At 43.4% G+C, this 21,559-nt stretch overlaps 1 protein-coding gene across 3 annotated transcripts in view; it reads left to right on the top strand.

Moving 5' to 3' along the window:
- The window catches only part of LOC131592421 (ankyrin repeat and BTB/POZ domain-containing protein 3), a 165,391-nt gene extending 147,105 nt beyond the window's left edge, over positions 1-18,286 (top strand). For 2 of the 3 annotated variants that reach the window (XM_058863920.1, XM_058863922.1), the window contains 7 exons: positions 2,377-2,448; positions 7,611-7,716; positions 8,463-8,565; positions 10,329-10,410; positions 11,347-11,415; positions 14,363-14,476; positions 16,901-18,286. In XM_058863920.1, coding sequence (XP_058719903.1) covers positions 2,377-2,448; positions 7,611-7,716; positions 8,463-8,565; positions 10,329-10,410; positions 11,347-11,415; positions 14,363-14,476; positions 16,901-17,110 — 756 coding nt within the window. In that variant the 3' untranslated portion in view covers positions 17,111-18,286. The remainder of the gene's footprint in view (positions 1-2,376; positions 2,449-7,610; positions 7,717-8,462; positions 8,566-10,328; positions 10,411-11,346; positions 11,416-14,362; positions 14,477-16,900) is intronic. The other variant, XM_058863921.1, reaches the window with a different exon arrangement.
- The last annotated feature ends 3,273 nt before the right edge of the window (positions 18,287-21,559 follow it).

Raw genomic sequence — 21,559 nt, forward strand, 5'->3', positions numbered from 1 at the left:
AACTGACTGAAAGCTTTCCTTCCAGCTGAGGTTGATGTTTGCATTGCCTGAGCTTGACTGAGCTGGATTGCCCACTTGCCCCATGTCACAGGACCATATTTGCTTGAGGAGTACCCCCGCCCCCCCTTCAAATAGAGGCTTTTAAAAGAGCTGTGTGGGGGCTGCATGCAGGTCCTTGGGCTTGTAGTGCCTGGGGTGAAGCTCACAGATCAGCTCTTGTGTTTTTTTGGAGAGTCTCTTAAGGATAATACGCTGAATGTTCAGTCTGTGTCCTCTGTCTACAGAAATCCTGGAGCTGTTGAGTTTGATATTGATATTTCCACAACCTGAAAAGAGAGAGACACAAACCCACAACCTTGGAAGTTAAACACATCTGGCCTTTGGAGGCAGTTTGGTTTAGATTTCCACTCCAGGGCTCTGGAGTAAAGACTGGATTGTCATTAAATCACCAGCTCCATCCACACAGATGAGCCAGCATTGTTGCCAGTTCTATGAGGTCGTGAGCCAGTTTCATCCACTGCTTTTTCCGCCTACAGCAATTTACATCAGCTTGTCCTTGGCCTGTTTTTTGGAGAAAATGCACAATCTTTTAATTCCAAATAATCTCTCTTACAACTTTCTCTCTTTCCCCTGTAGGACAGGTAAGGAGCTCCTTGCCATTTCTTTGGATCCTGTGTGGCTATGCATTGCTGAAGTGCACGTGTGAGTCCACATGTGCATTGAGCACATGTGCTGAAGCATTGTCTGAAGCTCCTAGAGGTGCTTCACACCAGGAAAACTTGGCTTAGGACTTTAAGTCCTAAGTTCCTGCTAGTGTATTGTCTAAGACTAAATCAGCTTGAGAAGGAGCAATCCTTCACTGCCCTACCTTCATTGCATTCTGCAGCTCTCTCTTCATCCTTTCCATCTGTTTCTGTCAGTGACACCATGTTTATTATATTTAGTTTATTTTAATATTTAGCCCATTAGTGAGGTGTTGGGCAGCCAGGCTTGTTGAAAGATGCAGGAAACTACTTTGTAAAGATGTTTCCTCAGGATTTAAAATTCCTGCAGCTTTCCAGCCTTTACAAATTCACCTACAGGCAGCTGAAGAAATGTGCAGGAGTGCGCTGGCTCTTTTGGAAAGCTGAGCTGTTTGGATATCAGCCCTCAGTCTGGTGTTGACAGTTATCAAGAACAAATAGCAATTCAGAACAATAACCAGTTTTAAAATTCCAAAAAGATTCAGGCATGTGGGTTATCTTGAGAAATCTAGCCTATATGGTTTAAAAGCTAAAGTACTCTTTCAGCAGTAACTTCTCCACTTGGAAACCAAAATCTTTTAAAAGGAAAGCTTTAAAAATATATCCTTACAGAAATAGCCTCTGTCACAGATGCAGTAACTACTGAAAAAGTATTTTCATATCTCCCTCAAACAGAAGGCAGCAGGAAAGATTGAAACATCTGCCTGTTGTGTTTCAAGAAAACTTTCAGAAGCTGAAGCTTGAGATGAGCTTGATGTTTCTATATTGCTGGTGTTTTTCTGGATTTGATTCTTCTAAAACAAATGTTGGGAGAGGTTTCTCAAAGAATGTCAACAGACTCTGAACTCATCTGTCTGTTCTACTAAGTCCAGGCATGGTGGTCAGCAAAGATCAGTATTTCCTTAGGGTCTGCATGTGACCTAGAAAGTGGAACTGGAAGACAAAGCAGCTAGAAAATTCCAGTTTTTTGTGTTGCTTCATGGTGGGCTGAAATTAATGTTTTAGATGTGCTTGTGTGAAGCTGTATTTTGTTATGTGAAGCTAGACTGCCCTGTTCTGCAGGAAGGGCTAAGGGTAGAGAGCAGAGGTGAACCCTACATAACAGGCACTCTGTCATAATCACATCCCAAGGGAAAGTCTTCCTCTGGGGGATTGCTGTGTGTGTTTCTCTTACCTGGAGACTATCAGGAAAGACTCCTCTTTGTTCTGTTGAATTGCTTTTCAACAGAACACTGAGGTTTTATTGTAATGAAAGGTTTCACTAGGATATTTATTTCTCACATAATATTTTACCTTTCTTGAAAAAATCAACACCTGAAAATGGAACATTTTGGCTGATGACTGAAATACTTCAGCTGAAGAAAAATGCAGTTTCCACAGAGGAGACAGATGCACCAAAACGTGCCTTAAAAATAACCCTGAAGACATCCCAGGGTGCTGAAGAGTCTGCTTATGGATTCTATGGAATGGCTAATGCCCTTCTATGTGCCACCCAGAGCCCAGCCAGCACATGGTGATCCATCTTTTGGCTGGGACTTGCCGTGACGTTCAGTCAGTTTTCACTGTTCCCCAGCGACTGCGGTGATCTGTAGCATTGCCCATTGTCACTTGTAGCACTTCTGTGTCTGAACAGTTCCGAGTCAGCCGGACCCAGGTTATCCACACATGTACATCCTGCATTCTGCGCGTCAGATACGAGCGCCAGGTACCGAGTGGCATGCTAATAACGCACTGCTAACCCCATTCTGTGGTTTCATAACACACGTTCAGCTTGGCACTTACTAACACAGGTTTGGTTTTGTTCCTGCCCTCTGCTACCTTCTAAAATGTTCCCCTGCCAGAGGCAGGGGCCGTTTCTTCATTTACAATAAATAAATGCCTTGGATGTGACACCTGCCCTTTTCTGGGCTCTCACCCAGGGATTGGACTGTGCCCGTGGATCTGAGCTTTCTACATACAATGCACAGCTGTGATATAAAGAGCCTTTTGAAAAGCAGGCTTGGCACCTTTCCCAGAAGCAACGGAAGGGTCCGTTTGTGCCTTACCTGTGATTAATTCTTTTCCATTTGTGCTTCCAGTGGAGGGGCTCGAGCCCAGCACTAACAAAACCCATTTTGTTGCGCAGTTCACTGCCTCTAACTGTAGCTCCAACCTCTGGGGCTTCCCTCCCTTTCCAATTGTTGACTAATATTAATTACGTGTATGCTGCTTTACCATCTAGGAGTGACCATCTGAAGTGGCATTTATTTAGTTTTGAGGCATTTGGTGAAAGGGAATTATGCAAGAAGACGGTAGCGGGACACCTGTGCAAAGGTGGAGACAGTTCTGAGATGGCAAAGAAGGTCTCAGAGTTTGGGTGTTCAGGGATGGGGGACAGCCCTCTCTGTTACTTCACTCTTTATCATCTTTTTCTGGGAAAGGGGAGCATAGAGGACTAATTCAAGCGTATTCGAGCATGTCATGGACGAGTCCTCAATGGGATTGGGGTATCCTGAGACTACCACTGCTGGAACAGAAACTGGGGACTGCATGTGAGATTAGTGACTGGAAACAGCACTTCTGCCACTCTGCATTTAACAGAGAAATGGGTCCCCACAGCATCCTCAGGACCAGAGAGAGAAGATATCTTTGCCAGTGCCCCTGTTCTCTGAGCAGTGTGGTTTCTCAGTTTGCTGGGGAGATGTGTATTAACACAAAGACACCGAGCCCAGAGGAATAAGCGTTGCTTTTTCTGCCTAATGTGGTGGACTTTTGGTTTTTGGGCTATGTGGTAGAGGAATTTGGGGGCCTGGCAGACTTTGAGTAAAACAACATTAATGGAGCTGAGCTGGTGATGATAGCATCAGTAGAAGAAAACTCCAAAATACTGCTTGGGATTTCAGAGGTGAAGAAAAGAAGCCTGACTTGTTACCACTATAGAGGGCAGCCATGTGGAGGTGGTAGGGTGTCTGTAGACTGGAAAGAACTAAGCAGTGGGGTTTGAGCAGTCTGCAACACACATTTTACCCTGCAGAGTTTGGGGCATAGACACGTGTCTTGCACAGGTACTGGAGAATATTGGCTATGTATTTCCCAGTTGTGTCCAGTACCTTGTAGGAACACATCCCAGAATGGCTGTGCTGCATTGATCTGTGTAACCTGGAATGGAGCAAGCTCTCCCGGGGTATGTGCTGAAGCCTGGAGGAGACTTCCCTGAATCCTGCCACAGACCTCTGTCAGATGGACAGTCAGGAAAAAATATCCCTGCACTTCCCACCCGGATCTTCACCTCTTCTCAGATCAATCGATGAGGCATCTCTGGTCCAACAACTTGAAAGCCTCCAGCTTTGCTTCAAAAGAATTTATGAATTCCCTTCAGAATCCAAGTGCATTCAGCAGGACTGGGGAATTCCTTTAGATCTTTGCTGAAGAATGCTTTTAAGTCAGGGGACCGCTTGTATCTACAAAGCAAAGTTGCTTGCTCACCAACCAGCTCTCTGCTGGAAGCACCATCTCCCTCAGAAGACTTGCTGTTGTTCCCTGTTCCCTCTTGCCTATCTGTAAACTACCCCATGGCTAGGTAAATATTTTTATTATATGCTGTGCCAAGCTTTCTTCCCCCTCCCACAGAAGAAGATGTGCGTCGGCTCCCTTTGAGTGCAAATGAACGCCCGTGTCTAAAAGGAGGCTGGCCTCGCTCCAGGTGTCAGCCTCACACATCCTGGCACAATGTTTTCCAACATCAAACTGTAGCAAGAAAACAAACTTTGATTTGCTCCTCCAGTATTAATCTTGCCACCCACAACTGCTGCAGTGAGCTCTTACAGCTGGGCTCTCACAGTTAGGCTGAAAGGATGAAAGGATAAACAGGGAAGAATTATCCATCTTGGTGCTTAAATTGGAGCTTCTGAGCACCTCAGTGTGGGCACTGTGTGAAGGTGAAGCTTGAATAGGCTAAATGTGTCCTCCTGTCTTCCAGAGCAATGCTTGCACCCCATGGACTTCTGCAGTTGTTCCAGTTACTTAACAGGCAGCCCAAGCCCTCCAAGAGCAGGATTTGGCTTATAAAAAGCCAATTTTTTCCCCCAGCTATCCAGTTAAAGATAAAGCATCCTTTTTCTTCTCCTGTTTCTGCCTGGCTTATTGGTAAAAGTCAGCAGAGGCACTGTGGGGAGTAGATTCAGGGCCACTGCCCTGTGAGCTTGGCTATGTGCTGGGGGTGTGGGAAGCAAACTTGGTGTGCTGTAATAATTTACCAATCCCTTGCTGCTGTTTGTTAGCAATGGCTCTAGACAAGCACATGCTTCAGCTTTCTTGCTGAGCACAGTTTTTGGCCTTTGGATGGCATGAGATGTAAGTATTTAATGTTATCAATAGAAGCCAAAGGTCTCCAGCCTCCTCTTTGCCAAATGAGGTCAGCGTTCTGCATTGGAAGTCTGAAGCCACTGTCTGATGGCCCTTCTTTCTTTGATGTGTCCATCCTAAGGTCTCTTTTCTCTTTGTCCCATCTCTGTTCCATGTCTTGGGGCTTTTTAAGCATTTCTCATGTGAATATATCACATTTTGAGCTAATTAGAGCTTAGTTTACACCGTTTTTTTCACAGGCTTGTGGGCCCATGACATGGGCAAAGTGTTTTTTTAATGGGCTTGTATCTGCACACCACAGAGTTGGTGACCCAGGGAGCTAGCAGTTGGCAGTGCAGGCAGGCTCCCATGGGATTGTCTGCAGGCACAACTGGTTCTTTGGTTGGATTTACTAGTAGGGATCTCCTTTTTGCACTTGGGTGGCTGAGTTTGGCCTGTCCTTCCCTGGTCTCGGTGCAGCTGGATGTCCTCCTGGTCCATGGTGCTGTGGTTTGGTCTGGTGAGTTGGGCCTCCAGCTCCCAACAAGGCACTGGGAAGCCAATACCCAGATTTTCCACCAGCACGTTCCCACAGACACCCTGGAAGGAGGAGATTAATTGTCTGCTGATGCATGTGTGTGTTTTTAACAAGCCATTGCGTAGGCACAGCTGTGGCTGGGACTGGTGAGTTCATGGAAGCCACTAAAACCTCATTGACACAGACAGGACCCATGCACCACGGCAGACTGGGGAGGGGGCTTCCAGGAGCTCTCCTCTTCAGTGCACTTCGCTTTTATACATTGCAGGTAAAGGGGAGCATTGTTTCTCCTCTCCAGAAGCTAGCCTCTGCTCTAACCATGGAATTGTCTCCATCTTCCCTTGTATTTTCTGACTTCTAGCATCTGCCAGATCCAACTGGGAGCTGCCTGCTGGTAATCAGCATCCCCCCAGACGCGCTCCTCCCTGGCTGACTCAGTCAGCCCTGCCACTTCGGCACAGCCTTTCCGAGCAGAGAAGAAATTGCTCTTTCTGCCCTGTCTATCTAAAGCTTCCCCTCCCAGCCCTCCCAGCAGCTGAGTCACTTCCTTCTTTAAATCTGGCCTTAAATCTTCCTTTTCTCTTTAGCCCATGGTTTGCTCCCTTTGCAGAGCTCTGGCGGGAGGATGCTGAACAGTGAGATGCTCCTGGGGTGAGCCGCCCTCCTTGTCTCTGAGGGCTGGGCCCTGTGCCTGCTAAATGGAGTCTCTCAGTAGGAGAGTTTCTCTTATCTCAGTGTTTCTTTCAGTGCTACATCTGACGTAGTAATAGGAGCCAGCTCCTGCCTGCGGGCGAGTGCGTGTAATTTCCTTTGACATCAGCATGTGCCTGTGAGGGAACAGCTCTACCCCTTCCCACCCTGTTTGATTAGATTCAGTAAGAGTCATTACAGCATCTCTGCCACTCCTCCTTGTTGCTCGTGGGATTTAAGGAGCGTTTCTGAAATGTGCTCAGAGCAAGGAAACCTTCGATATCTGCTTCTAAAGCCTGGAGATATTTTTAGTGTAACAACTACACACCTCAAAGTTTTATACTATGATACTGGTTTTTGTCCCTGATCTGCTCGTTTCCTTGGCCTTTGACCCTCTTATGTCTAAGTGTCTTGCCATTTCACAGTTTCCTGGTGTGGAGAGACTCACCAGTCAACAGAGTATTAAAAGATGTTACAATGAATTAACAGTGTGGCACTACTGAACTTGTCTAGACTTGCTCTGGTTATCAGCAAAGTGTGGGATAAAATTTGCCAAGGCTTTTAAATCCCGCTTTTGTCTGGGACTTAGGTAGTTAGGCATTGAATCCATTTCACTACCTTTGCATCTTATGCATATAAATACTCAAGGTGCTTAGGAAAGCATCCTGTGGCTGCCTTGCCCCCAGAGTTGGGGCAGAAAGGGTTAAGGCCAGGGACCAGACCTGGTTTTATGAGGGTCTGGTGGTTTCCACAGCACAGCGGTGCCCACACTGGTGCCAGAGGTGTAAGAGCACGTTAATGAAGCATTTGGGATTAAATGAGTGGCTGGCTCTGGTGCCTCAGTCACTCTGTAGGGGAAGGGTCTGTTTGTGAGACTGCTGTACTTAAAAACGTGTGCAGCTGCATCTGTCTGTAGCTTGGGTTTTCTAAGATGTGACCAGTGACCATTTTCTAAAGAGCAAAAAAAAAAAAAAAGTCATTTTCCAGTACAGTAAGTCTGCAAATAAAATGAAATCACTGTTGTAAAGGAACTTTGTTTTTGCAGCGGGGACCGGGCTATGGAATTTTTTAGACAAAGAAGACTTGTCATCCAGGGAGAAGACTTCTTTGCTTAAAATTATTTGTACAGGAGATATAGCAATCAAGTAAATGAGAACTACAGTTTCTAACAAATGCTAATTATCATAAGCTCTTATTTTTAATAAAGCTCCAGCAATCACATTTTTCACCTTCAAACCAGGCAGCTGTTGAGAACAACGTAGCATGTCCTTTGCATACTGATTTTACGTTGTATATGTTTGTTTCCTTTTGCGTAGAACGAGGTGATCAGCCAGCAGCTCTCTGTCATTTTCACTCATTGCTATGGACCCTACCCAATTCCAAAGCTCGTGGAAATTAAGCGCAAGCAGACCTCCCGCCTGGGTAAGTGTGGCTGGAAGATCCTGCCTGGCTCTCCAGGGAGAGCTGTGGGAAGGCTGCTGCTGGCCAGGTGCTCAACGGGGCCGCAAGTCAGAAAAATCTCAGTTTAAAAGACAGAATTAGAAGAAGGAAGGGCCCCAAACTTAGCCTGACCTAAAACTTCTGCTGACATCAGGAGGGTCATCAGGTGTGCTAGAGTGGGGCCATAAATCTGCAAAGATTTGTCTGTGTTGCTAATTAGGCTGGGATCCAAGCCTTACCACCCTGGCTGGCTGCAGATGATGCTGCACCTCCCAGCTTGGTCAGCAGAGCCCAGGCTGCTTTCAGGGGACTGAGAGAACACACAAGCAATTTTCCAGGACCCTCTTCCTCTTGACAGAGACTTCCTCACACAGGGAGAGTGGCCTAATGGAGCATAAATGAGTGTAGGGCCCCCCAGCATCTGCTGAGCTGCGGTTTGCTCTGGGTGGTGGAGCTGGGAGGCTGTGCCAGCATCACACGGCGGGGATGGCTGGCTGTCATTTCAGCAAAGGTCCTCACAGACTTCACTGCTTTGAATTCCTTTTGTCTCATCTCCATGTGGTTGTCTCAGGCTGTCCAAAATAACTTTATGGGCTTTACTGACTAAAAACAATATCCTTCTATTCTGTTGCTTTCTTATGTCAAAACAGGGAAATATTCAGTACATTCCTGACCTCTTCCAAATTAAAGTTATTGGCCTTTTTGTTTCCTTCTTTTTGTGATTCTAGATCCCCATTTTCTTAACAATAAAGAGATGTCAGATGTCACATTTCTGGTGGAAGGAAGACCCTTTTATGCACATCGAGTGTTGCTATTTACTGCATCACCAAGGTAAAAAAGGAATACATCTCTGGTTTTTAATAAAAATAGAATTTGATTTTGTGGATTTGTGGGGTTTTTTTGTTTGTTTTGCTGTTCCAGTTTTTTTGAGGGCTAGTGGCCCAATCTTCCCAGTTTTTCTTAATCAGAACATCCCCACAGCTTGTTTCTGGTTCATCTGCCAGACATTTAACAAGTGCTCCTGTCAATAGATTTTCATCCAGTGAATGATCCATGCTTCTGGCCATGTATCTGACATCATTCCACTGAGGCACATTGGTGTGGTGCTTGTCACTGCACCCAGTTCTCAACCATACAGGAGTTGTGATATTTTGATTCTTAATAATTTATCTTGTGGGTGGTTAAATCCTGCCTTGCATCAGTTTCTGCACTCTCCAGGGAAAACAACCTACTATCACACAATTCATTGACAGCATTTGGCAACTTTTAAATAAAATTAAATAGCTATGAAGCATACCATACTGTATCCAAAGGCAATATTTATAGTCTGTTTCCTGTGCTCAGAAGGCTGAATGTGGGCTACCCAGCTCAACCCAACCAAGAGCTGCTCACAAATGTTATTTGTATGCAGCTGTATAATTCAAGGTGTGCTTTTAAACAAGGCTTGCTGGCCCTCCATAACTGTTTATTTCAAGATGTGGCAAGGACACAGCACTGGGTTTGCATAGTTTAAGCGATACGGGAATTGATGCTATAGTTGTGCTGCCAACCCACAGCACAGAGTAAAGAGATTTGCATAAAGTAACTGCAGTTCCTGACCCTGCCTTCCATTAAGAAATGGATATTGGGGTTTAGAGCCTCTTGGTAGATGTACAAATATGTTCCAGACTGCAGCTTTAAGCCTACTAAATTGCGTTCATAATAGAGTTTGGCAATAATGAAAGCAAATAAATTGTTACCTGTATTTTAATTAACAAGATGCAGTCATGATATGGAAAAGATTACCATCCAGTGAATGGGTGGTCTTGATAGATAAGCCTAGCTTTGAATACTGCAGGGAGGTCAGATGAATTATCAAAGAGAGGAAGTACAAGGGCAGGAGTTTCTGTCAGCACATTTCCCATTTTCACCTTCTGATCAATGGGAATACCTGGTTTTGAGAAGTAGACTGTTACATATGTATATATCTCACATAAGTCTGCAATTATTAACTAAAAATATGCAGGTTTTTTTATCCTGAATGTTGTGTCTGAATTTCAGGTTTTGATAATCAGAGAGCAGCTACCTATCCAATTTTCTCTCCTGCCTCTTCTTACACAATTACCCTGATTGTGCATAGGAGCATTAGAAGTCCTAGTGCAGTTTTTTTAATATTTTGTTCCAAAACATTTCTTAAACCATCATAATGAACATAAGCCAAAATGTATTGCCTTCAAAAAAGGAAAATGTTCAGGTTTTAAATGTTGCAAATCTTCGTAAAAGATCACGTTGCCTTCAAGAAAAGATTTTGGTTCTGTAATATGTGTCATTACAGAATCTGAATTTTGGATGTACATTTTATTCCATTGTTACATTAGATGCATTTTTCAAAAATTTCAAATTGAAATCTTCTAGAGAGAGGCTTCTTCCTTTTGGTTTGAGCTTCATGTTAGTGTCTAAATCTTGATGCTTTTTGACAACAAATACGTTCATTTCAGTATACTGTTTTTGGAAGAGTTGATGCTGTCATTCTACTGCACTTCTTTAGTGCTTTTGCTGCATTTTTCCACAGAGATAATTGGGCTGGTATTTCAGTTTTTCTCCTTTTTATTTAGGTTTAAAGCACTGCTGTCTAGCAAGCCCTCATCTGATAGTACTTGTATTGAGATCAACTATGTGAAGTACCCCATCTTTCAGGTACGGTCCTCGCACTGAATTTGAGTGGAACTTGTAAGAGAAACACCACGCATGCTCTGTCCAAATTAGTACCTATGTATGTGATAAAGCAGAGCAGCGGTTTCACAAGCACAGGCTTCATCTCTGTTCAAGCACTGCAGAGTGCTATTGATTAAAATGTGCCCCAGCAGGTGCAGCAACATGCATTTCACTGACATGGGCTGTGCACACAGCGTGCTGCCTGTCAGCATAAGGCATTTCTTTCTCTAGTTGGCTCTTCCTGTATTTAATGGACAGGTTTGGAAGAGACACGCTTCACTCCCTTCCTTAGCAGTGCTCTCCAATCAGTTTCTTTGCCATGAAAAGGCAGAGCTTGCTCTCTGTACCTGTAGCATGTACATGGATATGTTTCCCTTGCTTTAGGCTGGAGCTCCGTGTATCGACCGTTCCTGCTGCGCATAATTCCCAGCTGCCTACAGTAACTGTGCTCCCCACAGAGGGATCTTAGCTGGATTGTGTTACAGTGCAAAGCCTCCTCCACCTCTTTCTTATCATCCATGCATGCCCACACACAGCTGGATGAAGGTGGCCTTTGCCAGGAAAGGAATAAGGGAATAACTATTATGTATACTGGGTTTGTATATATTGTGCATCAGTGATGTACTTTGCAGACTGGGAAATACACTGAAAATTCAAAATTAATTACTCAGTTTCCTGCAAACTGTTTGGAGCTCACCAGGAAGTCCAGACAATTTGAGGGTGAGGGTTGAGACATTAGACAACCTATGAGAAGGAAACACTGAGCTTTGCAGAGAGAGGGAGAATCAGGAGGCTTGAGCCATTTTTACCTACAAATCCATGGTGGTGTTAGGAGAGCCTTGGGAATTGTCTGTGTTGTCTCCTGTTCCTCTGTGTCTTGGATTGGTTTTTATAAACACTCCCTTTCTTTTATTACAGCTGGTTATGCAGTATCTTTATTATGGAGGTGCAGAGTCACTCCTGATTAAAAACAATGAAATTATGGAGGTAAGAGACATTTATTTAATTGCAGTGGGAGCGATACTGACTGATCTGTGTACCATTCACCTGAGGGCACATGGCCATTGGGCAAGACCTGAGCACTCCTGTAAGAGCCAGCAGTGCTTCACCTGGGGTGCCCAGGCTCTCTGCAGTTCTGCAGGAGACTGGGAGACTTTTCAAATACCTCCTTAGAGGCAAAGCTGGTGTTACCAAAGTCTGGAACCAATTTCCAGCAACTCAGTGTTCCATCCTCCCTATCTCAGCAGCATTAAAAACATCCAATTTGGTTCCTCACATGGGAGAGGGGCATGTGCTGGGCTTTAACCATGAGAGAAGTCCACTGGAGACACAGTTCAGTTCAATTTCAAGCATGTGACTCTCAAATTTTATTAATATAGCCATAATCTACTCTCTGAGATACATAGACTTCTTTGCCCCTTTCTCACTGGATGTAAAACGTCCAGGTGCTGTGGTAGCCTTTTGCAAAAGCCAAACCAAAGCCAGCTGGAGCTGACTGAACCTTCAGTGCAGCCATGCAACCACAACCTTAGGGACATTGAGTCATTCCCTTCCAAATACTGTGTGCCATCACAGTCAGCTATGATCAGCAAAACCACTCCAGATATACAGAACTAAGAGGTGTTTGAGCAAATTCTTGATAGTCATTCAAGGAGTTTTCAAGCAGCCAAAAAGAATGCAGGTCAGTAAATACTGAATTCAGAGCTACCTAAACAGCTGGTAACCATCAGTGTCTGCCACCACCATCACAGGGTCATAAAATATCTCATCTTGGAAGAGACCCATAAGGATCATCAAGTCCAACTCCCTGCTCCTTGCAGGGCTGTGTAAAGCTAAACCACATCACTCAGAGCGTCATGCAGATGTGCCTTGAACTCAGGCAGGCTTGGTGCCATGAGCATTTCCCTGGGGAGCCTGTTCAGTGGCTGACCACCCTCTCAGTGGAGAGCCTGTTCCTTATGGCCAATTTGCACTTCCCCTGGTGCAGCTACTTTCCATTTCCTAGTGTCCTGTCACTGTTCCACTGTTGCCTGTATTGTTCTGTCCTTGTAACACTACAGTCTGGCAGCCAGAGGATGGAACTGGTCAGGACTGAAATTACCCCTCTCTAGTGGAAGCAGTGGATTTTTAAGTAAGCATATCCACATTGACTTCCTGAGCTGTATAGGAAAAGTTCACTAATTCTCTGTTTCACTCAGAGTTTTGAAAGACCTCCTGAATTTCTAACCTTTTCTGAAATAGACAATCTTAGACTAGGCAGTGCAGTGGCTTTATAGAGATGTGTGTGTTATCACCTAGGCTGCTAAAAAGCTTGTGCTGCATTTCAGCTGGCAGCTTGCTCTACTTTTGTGACATCTCAAAACTTCTGGGACTCCAGAATGTATGACTGATTGATTGATCTCTTGATAACAGATCTGGCCATGGTTCCTCACAGCTTAAAGTAATTACAAACCAGCACATGACTGCTTGAGCCACAGAGGCAGCTGGAATAGGATTTGGCTTTATCTTTCAAAACTGCATTTAGTAACTTGCGTTATTACAAATATGATAACAAGAAGCACCAGAAATACTCCACAGAAATCTTTGCTGCAACTCATAATTGGGGCCAGCTGGCTGCTATCACATCAGCACTGTAGATTTCCAGCACTTGGATTTATTTATGGGATTAAAGTAGATCTTGAGCAGACTGCATAGGAGAAGTCAGAATAATGTCATGGAAGTTTTATGGTTTTGTTTCTTCCCCCGTGCAGCATAAGAGCCCCTTTGGGATGCACAGGTTAGCTTTTTGTTATGAGTCCCAAATAATAAGAGCTGTGTAAAAGCCTGAATACCTGAGTAAGTGCTATTTAAACACGTGAACAGCTCAGCCTAAGGTCTGGCTGGGTTACAGCAAGGTGTCAAGCAATGAAGAACTCCAACCTGCTTTCTAAGGCAGAGCGGAGAGCCAGAGACATGACCTACCATCAAAAGACAGAAAATGAAATTACTTTTCCCTACTGTAAAAGGACAGAAAAAGGGCAACAGAGGAAATCTTAACACTGCTGAAATCAGTTGGAGAACTCAAAATTCAAGCCATTTTCACCTCACAGGCATGCAGAGATGCCAAGGCAGTGCCAGGGTGGGCAGTACAGCCACGGTGGGGATGCAGGGCCAAAGAGGGAGGTCAGTGCTGGTGTCAGGAGAGCTGTGGCAGAGCGGTGACAGACGTGTGACACTCACATGAATGCTAGCGAGGCATTGCCTCACAAAGCTGGTTCCCAGCTTTCTGCACTCTTTCCTTGGAGCAACACAGTCTGCAGACAGTGCTTCTGGCCTGGATATCCCCTTACAGCTGCTCACAAACAAGGACAAGGAGCATATGGAGATCTGATTCTGTTCCCTTGAGCCTGCTGAGGGTAGCAGATTTGAGGATTATTGTCTCTCTAGATTAAGACTGCCCAGGATGGTCATCATTGTTTGGTTTGAATTCCTGTACACACTTGATCCTCATCTTTCTGCTGACTTCCCAACATCCAGCCCAGGTGCTCTGTTTCAATAAGATCTTGGGGAACAGTTGAAAGTTGAACCAGAACTTTGGGCTTTGGGATGTATTTGCAGGTCCCTTATTGGAGAATCGTGTTTGCAAAGTTACAGAATATTCTTCAAGCCGCTCTTTCCTTTTTCTCCTTGTCCCATTCCAAAGTCAACATGTGGACCTGAGCAGCCTTTGGTGTTCTCTCTGTGTAGAGATTCCCATTGTGTGATTTAGATGGGACTGCAGAGGGTTAAAACAACCAAGCAATCTTCTCATTCTGACTTTTTTGTCAGTACTTTCATGCTAACTGAAGAAGGGGCAGAGAAAAAAATATAATGAAACAGTAAAGAAGCAAGCTCTGATTCTGTATCACTCAGCAGTTTTTGACTATTTTTTCCATGCCTTTTGTTTTTTTTTTAGCTTCTCTCTGCTGCTAAATTTTTCCAGCTTGAAGCTTTACAACGACACTGTGAGATCATTTGTGCAAAAAGCATTAATACAGAAAACTGCGTGGATATTTATAATCATGCCAAGGTAAAAATAACTGCATATGCTTGTATGTTGTGTGTCCGCCATCATCCTTGTAGGTCAGTTTTATAAAAAATAGATACAGATATATATATGTATGTATATCTCATTTGTTGCATGTTTAAGATTCGTCATTCATTTACTGGGACTGACTGATTAATAGGTTCCTGGTATAGTGACAATCAAAAATTAGGTAGTCTAAGTCCAAGGTGGCAGCTTCTCAGCCCCTTCCCTGAGCTGTTCAAACTCAATTTGAGTGTACCACTGTGCAGGAGATCTATCCCTTATTCATGGCAACACAAACTGCTGAGCTGATTCTACAGGAATCACTAAGTGAAGTAGGCATCTCTGCTTTCACCTTCCAAGATGCATTTTCCCATTTCCATTACCTGTTTCTTCCTGCCTGAAGCCCAGTGGGGTGATACACTCAATGCCAGTGACACCTTGTCAATATATAAAAATGCCACGTTGTGGAAGTGCAATGGCTCAGAGCCCTGCAAGGATGGTAATGAGAATTTTATGTCTTGGAGAGTTTCTTATTGGAATCAAATTATATACTTAGCTTGTGAGGTTGCCTAAGTCATTAGACACAAAAGCGTGACATTTCTTGTCCTAGAAAACCTATTTACACGCATTGGTGGAGGTGGTTACCACATTGATTAGTTTCAGTTTTTTCCCTCCTCATGTGTAGTAGTTAGATTTTCACTTGGAAGATGGAAATGACGCACAAATGTAAGTGCAGTGAAATATTCTTCAAGCATTTCTTTAAGAGAGTTTTTCTCTAACTTGCATGGTCTATACAAAAGATAAACTGATGCATTGAGACATGGAGGTTAGATTGAACAGAGCAGATTGCTCCAAACCCCTGCAAATCTGACCTCTATTCCCATCATCAGGTATTTCCTACAGAGAATAGTAATGTTAGGTCTTCATGTACAGATAACTTGCAATCAATGTTTGAAATAGCACAAAGGTCCACCTATAAAAATAAGCAATGAGGTATATCTGCAGGTCCATTTAATGTAAGAGGAAAAAAATTACAGTGCAGGAATCATTTGAAAAATACTTGATTTGTCTTCTAGCTCATGTGTGAACTTCTCTATTTGTATTGCTGTCAGTGAAAATAATAATTTTGCTTTAAAATCATGTTTTCTTTGAATTGTGAAATGGGGCTGTTATTTACATCCTGATTGAAGAAAATTCTTACATGCTGGGACTTAACAAACCCAGTGGCTAAATCCAGCTCCTGGTTTGCCTGTAAGAGCCCCAGCCTGCAAGGTATTTGTGCCTGCACCTCCCAGTGGAAGCAGTGGGAATTAGGTAGTTGGGTGGGTTTTACAGCCAGAGTCGTGTTGGCACTGCTGTGGGTAGGGCATTGCAGCAACAGCCAACCTGGCTGTGCCTGAATCTTTGACTTCTGGAATCAGCTGGGTTGGAAGGGACCCTTAAATATCATCTAGTTAGAACCAAGGTCAGGGACACTGTTCTTGACCCTGGTGCTTTGCAAGCTCATCTGCACCTGCAGGACCTCCCCTGCCTTTCCAGAGGGGGATGTGTGAGCACATTGGCCCAGAGACATGTGGAGCACAGCCTTTGTCATCAGGATTGAGAGAAAGCTACAGTTTGGTGGATGGTCCCTTGCAGGGCCAGGAGTTGGACTCTGATCCTTGTGAGTCCTTTCCAACTCAGTGCATTCTATGATTCTGTAATGTGGATTTGGTCATATTTACAAATAAAAGGTGACTAGGGAGTACTGAGATAATTAATATCTCTATGGGCTTTCCATTTTTAAAATTGTAGTCATAGAATTGCAGAATACCAGCTTGAAAGGGACTTCAAGGATCATTTGGTCCAACCTTTCTTTGCAAAAATGCAGTCAAGACAAGATGGCCCAGCACCCTGCCCAGCTGAATCTTAAAGTGTCCAATTCTGGGAAATCCACCTCTGCTGACTTTTTTCAATGGCTGATTATTTCCATTTCTCCTCAAAGCATGAAGTTCTGCATGACAGCTTTCTGCAGTCATATGCCCCATCCTTGCTAAGGACAACATTCTTGAAACATGGTCTGTAATGTTTTCCCAAACCTGTAGTTTTAGGGTGTAACTTCTAGCATGAAATCATGGGTCTGGTAAGCTCTGTGGTAAAACTCCCATCAATTTCCAAGGGAGAAAAGCGCCAGCCTGTGGGATTTGGTTTCCCTAACACCCAGGGTCTTTTAACATGGAATGACTATGAGAATCATCAGCATAAAATACTGTTTTATTAACTCCTTCCTCTCCACACATTCATAACTGTAAGTAAGCACATTCTAGACTGTGTCTGTCTAAAGGGCTTAGCTTGTGTATTTGTTTGTGTGCAGTTCTTATGCACTGTATTTGCAGCCTGAGTTCTATCCGAATGGTTATCTTTCTCTAATTTCACTTCTTGTAGTTCCTCGGCGTCACAGAACTATCTGCCTATTGTGAAGGCTACTTTCTAAAAAATATGATGGTCCTCATTGAAAACGAAGCTTTCAAGCAGTTGTTGTATGACAAGAATGGAGAAACATCTGGTCAGAATGTACTAGAGGACTTACAGAGGACGTTGGCCACAAGGATTCAGTCAATTCATTTGTCTTCTTCAAAGGGCTCCGTTGTGTAAAGCCGAGGAAGATGGTAACCCTCTAATCAAGGACCCTGCAAGTTAAGTCTGCTGTTGCAGTTGCTTAAATGACTACAAAAAAAGAAAATGTAAAAAATTCTACGTCGCATCCAAATAGTTCTGTTTCGGCCAAAGGTGCTGCACTGGGGCTGCATCCCCACCTGGATGAGAGAATACAGAAAACAAAGTTCCTCCCTGGTTTTGAGCAAGCTGGGTACCAGAGTATCTGGTGAATTGCTCTTGTACTCACATTCTGAACACGAGCCTGTTTGGTGAGCTTGATGCCAACAAAAGCCAGAAGTCACATCAGTGAACAGCAGAAGTCCCTGCCTGAAGGGTAGTGCTGGGGAACACCTGAATTTACCAATTAATCATTTAAGTCAGATTTGTTCCAGTGTTACACAGTTAAGAACTATATCTATCCCAGAGTCCATTATCTCATGCATTTAAGAAATGTAAGAACTGTTATTGCTATCCAGCAAAGATCAGCTGTATTAGAGAGTGGGTAAGACTGTTGAGGAAATATACTGGCAGATTTTTAGGGGTGGGAACTTTTTAAACTGTTCATAAAAAATAATGGGGTGGCCTTGTTGTTTAAAACCTATTTCTTAAGCTTAAAATTTCATTTTCAACAGAGTTGTGTTTGAGAATCTATGTAACATGTTTTGGTTTTTTAAATGGTAAAATGTACATTGTGTAAACACACATATGATCAAGTTTTGCTTGTATTCTTTCCTAGGGTGGTATAATCTTGCCTGAGAGGCTATGGTTACACCAAAGAGGCACATTACCCAGACTGTCTCTAATACAGTAGTTGAGGGGGCAGGAGAACTGCATGCTACTCGTGATTTGGGGTTGAAATCAATGACAGACTCAACAAACATGCGTTTGCATGGTAACTGTACCTGTGAAATGTTGTGCTTCGTTTCGCCAAGACAAATGCAATGTTACTTCTTGTCAAACTTCATTTGTGAAATCAGCTTATTTTTTTATCTGGTGCGATTGGCTGCGATACGATACCCCTGGAGCTCCTTCTCGAGGTGCTGATTTCCATTTGTTGCAGTGGAGAGATAATAACAGATCTTCACTTTAGTGATGTGTGGATATTTTGCTACTAGCCAGAGATTGTGTCTGAGTTAGACTTTTTAAAATCATAATTAAATATGTACTATAGAATGATTTGTCACTGTATCCTGAGAATGTATAGGTAATCTACAAATGTGGGGCTGGGGTGGGGTGGGGTGGGGGGGTGTGATTTAAATGTTAAAGCTTTGTTTATTTTGCAGCATATTATTAGCAAGACAAATCTGCTACGTGCCACAGCATTCTGGATGCCCTCTCTCTGAAAAACACAGTAAGAAAGTAGGCAAAGATGTTGCCTTCTCCATGGCAAAGTGACATTAATATATTTATTTTCTAGCGTGACATTCTAGGAAATTTAGAAGTTTGCATGTTAACCTCTTTTGTTGAAGCATCTACATCAGGTGCCCTTCCCACTTCCAGCTTTTGATGTGCTCAGAGAACACAGTTTTGGCTTTAGCTATCAACAGAGTAGGAAGCTGTTTTATTTACACATTGAGGTGTGTAAATCCTCCTTTGTGCTTGGTCTTCTAAAGTGTCTACAGTTTCTGCAACAAATGACAAAATGTCTGAACTGCCACTGATGTTGCAGAGACACAGCATGTCAGTCAATTAGATCTTGTTTTCTGCATAGTAGGTATTCACACAAGATGTTGTCTGGAACTTTAAAGTAATGGCTATTCCTCTGTGAATGTTGTGATCATAGAGAAGCAAGACCATAGTTAATACAAGAGCAACACACAGGGGTGCTTGTTGTTGCTTGGTGTGCCTTCACATCTGTGGAAACATCCTTCTATGACAAAAGTTACTAGCTAAGAGCAGGCCTCACCCTGCAGCCTCATGGTTTAAAAGAGCTAAGTTTTCAAACAATAATCAGTAAATTAAATGGGAGGGAAACACTGGTAGCTCCATGCTAGTCCTTCTTCTGAGTATCTGTGATAAGGTTCACTAGGTTTCTTCCAGCAGTAAAGGGCTTAATAGGGCCTTTGGTGGCTGTACATGGGGTGGTCACTGTGTTTGGGCACCCTGAGCTGTTACAGGAAGGGACTGCAGCTCAGGACTTACACAGGAAAAACTTTTGCCCTTGGAAATGCTGGAAATCCAAACATCACAGATGTATAGCTGAAGGAAACCTTAAGAATAAAGTCATAGCTTTCAATTATTTTTTGACCAGTGGTCCCCAGGACTTTTGCCAGCAGAAAAGCCAGCCTGTGTAAACCTGGCATTCATTTCTGCTGGTAGCAGCCAGCAAACCTTTGTGGATCCACAAACCAGAGCTTGGAAATGGTGATTTTAGTCTGCCTCTTCTGATGTGAGGCTGGGTGAGGTCCAGCTGAACCATGCCAGACAATGTGCAGCTTGCAGGCTCTTCAAAAACACAGTCACAGGGATCCATGATCTTCACTACTCTCATAATCAGAAGGTTTTCCTGAGACTTCAGAATTTCTTCATTGCAAATCAAGCCACTTTTCCTTCAAGTCCTGGTTGACAGGAAAAACAAATGATCTTACAAGATCTTTTTAGAAAGTTATTCTGTATATGAAAGGAATTATCCTCCTTGCATCACTAGTATAGTCTGTTCTAGTTCCTTTGTTAGTGTTTTCTAGGATTTTTGCTGTCATTTCCCTCATGGCTTCCCGTTTTCCCCAAATTTCCATACTTTGCAGGAGTTTTATACATGAACAAGCAAAGCAGAGAGACTGTTGCTGTTGTTGTTATTGCTTTTTTATGTAAAGCATATCAGAAGATATATCCCCAGATATTTCCTACAAGAACATCCCATGGCTGACTTTGATCTAGTCTGTCTTAAAATTCCTGAGGGATTCATTGTTTCCTTCCCTGGAGTTCCATCTTTATTTGTGCATTTATTTACTACACCTTTCAAAGTATAACACTTTCCATTTCTCTTTATTAAATTTGTTCTGCTCTAATCAGGGCAATTTCCCCACTTCATCAACATCAATTGCAATTCTGATCGTGTCTTCTAGCCTGTTTCATAATCTCCAGCCTTTATTATATATGTGGCTTCATGCATGGATTCTTCATTCCATCTGGGGCTGGGGGGAAGGGCTCTTGTCAAATTAATCTAAAAAGCAATGTGAGTTTCAGTGGGTGCCCATGAATACCATCCCTATCAGATAAGGCTCTTTCCAACAGAGCATTTTATTAGCATTTTTTTTGAGACATGGTGTTATCATCTTAGAAAATAAAGAGCTTTCTCTTCCTTTACTCTTTGCATAGTTGCAATAATTTACAAATTTTGAGGCCAAATATTGCCACCAATCTTGGTAAAATGGAAAAAAAGTACAACATCCTTAGAAAAACTTAGGATTTTCTTTTTTAATCATAATTTTCCAGCCTGTAATGAGTGAATGTGCCTTTCCATCTGTCATTTTTATACTAATCCACTGCTGTAATATTTGAGGACTTGCAGACATCCTGTCCCTGCCTCATGGCAAATCTTTCCTTATATCCCTACATGGTCCTCCCTTAGTTTCCAGAATTTCCTCCCATTCCCACTTCGCTTCACGTGCTGCCAGTTTCCACACTTCCCAGTTTTTTTACTCTAGAGCCCTACTGGATTCCTTCCCAAGCCCAGAAGTGGTATCTGTGTTGTCTTGAATAGTTGATTTTCCAATAAGTGGTTAAAGAGTTGAGAAGAGAAAAGGATGGGGAATGTAGGAGGGCAAAGGTTTTGGACATCACAGGGGAAGGCTGGCATTCTTTTCATTATAAATTTCAGCACTGTCTACTTGTTTCTCTGATTTTCCCCTGATCTATTCCTTAGGCCTGCTGTCCTCTAAACACAGCTGGAGGCCAGATGCTCTCTGTTCTGGAACAGGGCCAGCTTTTTAATGGCTAAGACTGTTTTTTTCCCCAGCTAAAATTTCTGTCTGCTTGGTTTCAGCTCCGGAGCAGATTTGTGCAAATGTCTATTAAAGACAGAGGAAACATCTTTCGAGAGGTGTGAAGGTTTAGTAGCCAGGCTCCTATTGGCACTAATGAGAGCTGCTTGCTGAATCCTCCACATGCTGCTTTGGACACTGAGCCTTTTTCCACTGAATGTCCACTGGCTTCATACCAAACGTTGCACAAGTCCTGGATGGGCTGTGGTGTGTGATGTGCTGGGGGCTTTTGTAAATTCTAGTTTTGTTTCAAAGCATAGCAACGTGTGCTGCTCTTTAAAGGTTAGAAAGAAAAAGGGAAGTGGTCAGTTTGCACTGAAATAAACTGCTCTGAGGTGGTGCAGTGGTAAAAAGGAAAGGGCATTTTTTCTTCCCAGCTGTACCTGCCTAAAATCCGAGGAGGGTTCTGTTACAGTGTGGAATGCCACCAGGTCTGTGGGACTGTGCAGGACCCTGTTTAAGT

The sequence above is a fragment of the Poecile atricapillus genome, chromosome W (genome assembly GCF_030490865.1).
Source record: "Poecile atricapillus isolate bPoeAtr1 chromosome W, bPoeAtr1.hap1, whole genome shotgun sequence".
Classification (NCBI taxonomy): domain Eukaryota; kingdom Metazoa; phylum Chordata; class Aves; order Passeriformes; family Paridae; genus Poecile; species Poecile atricapillus.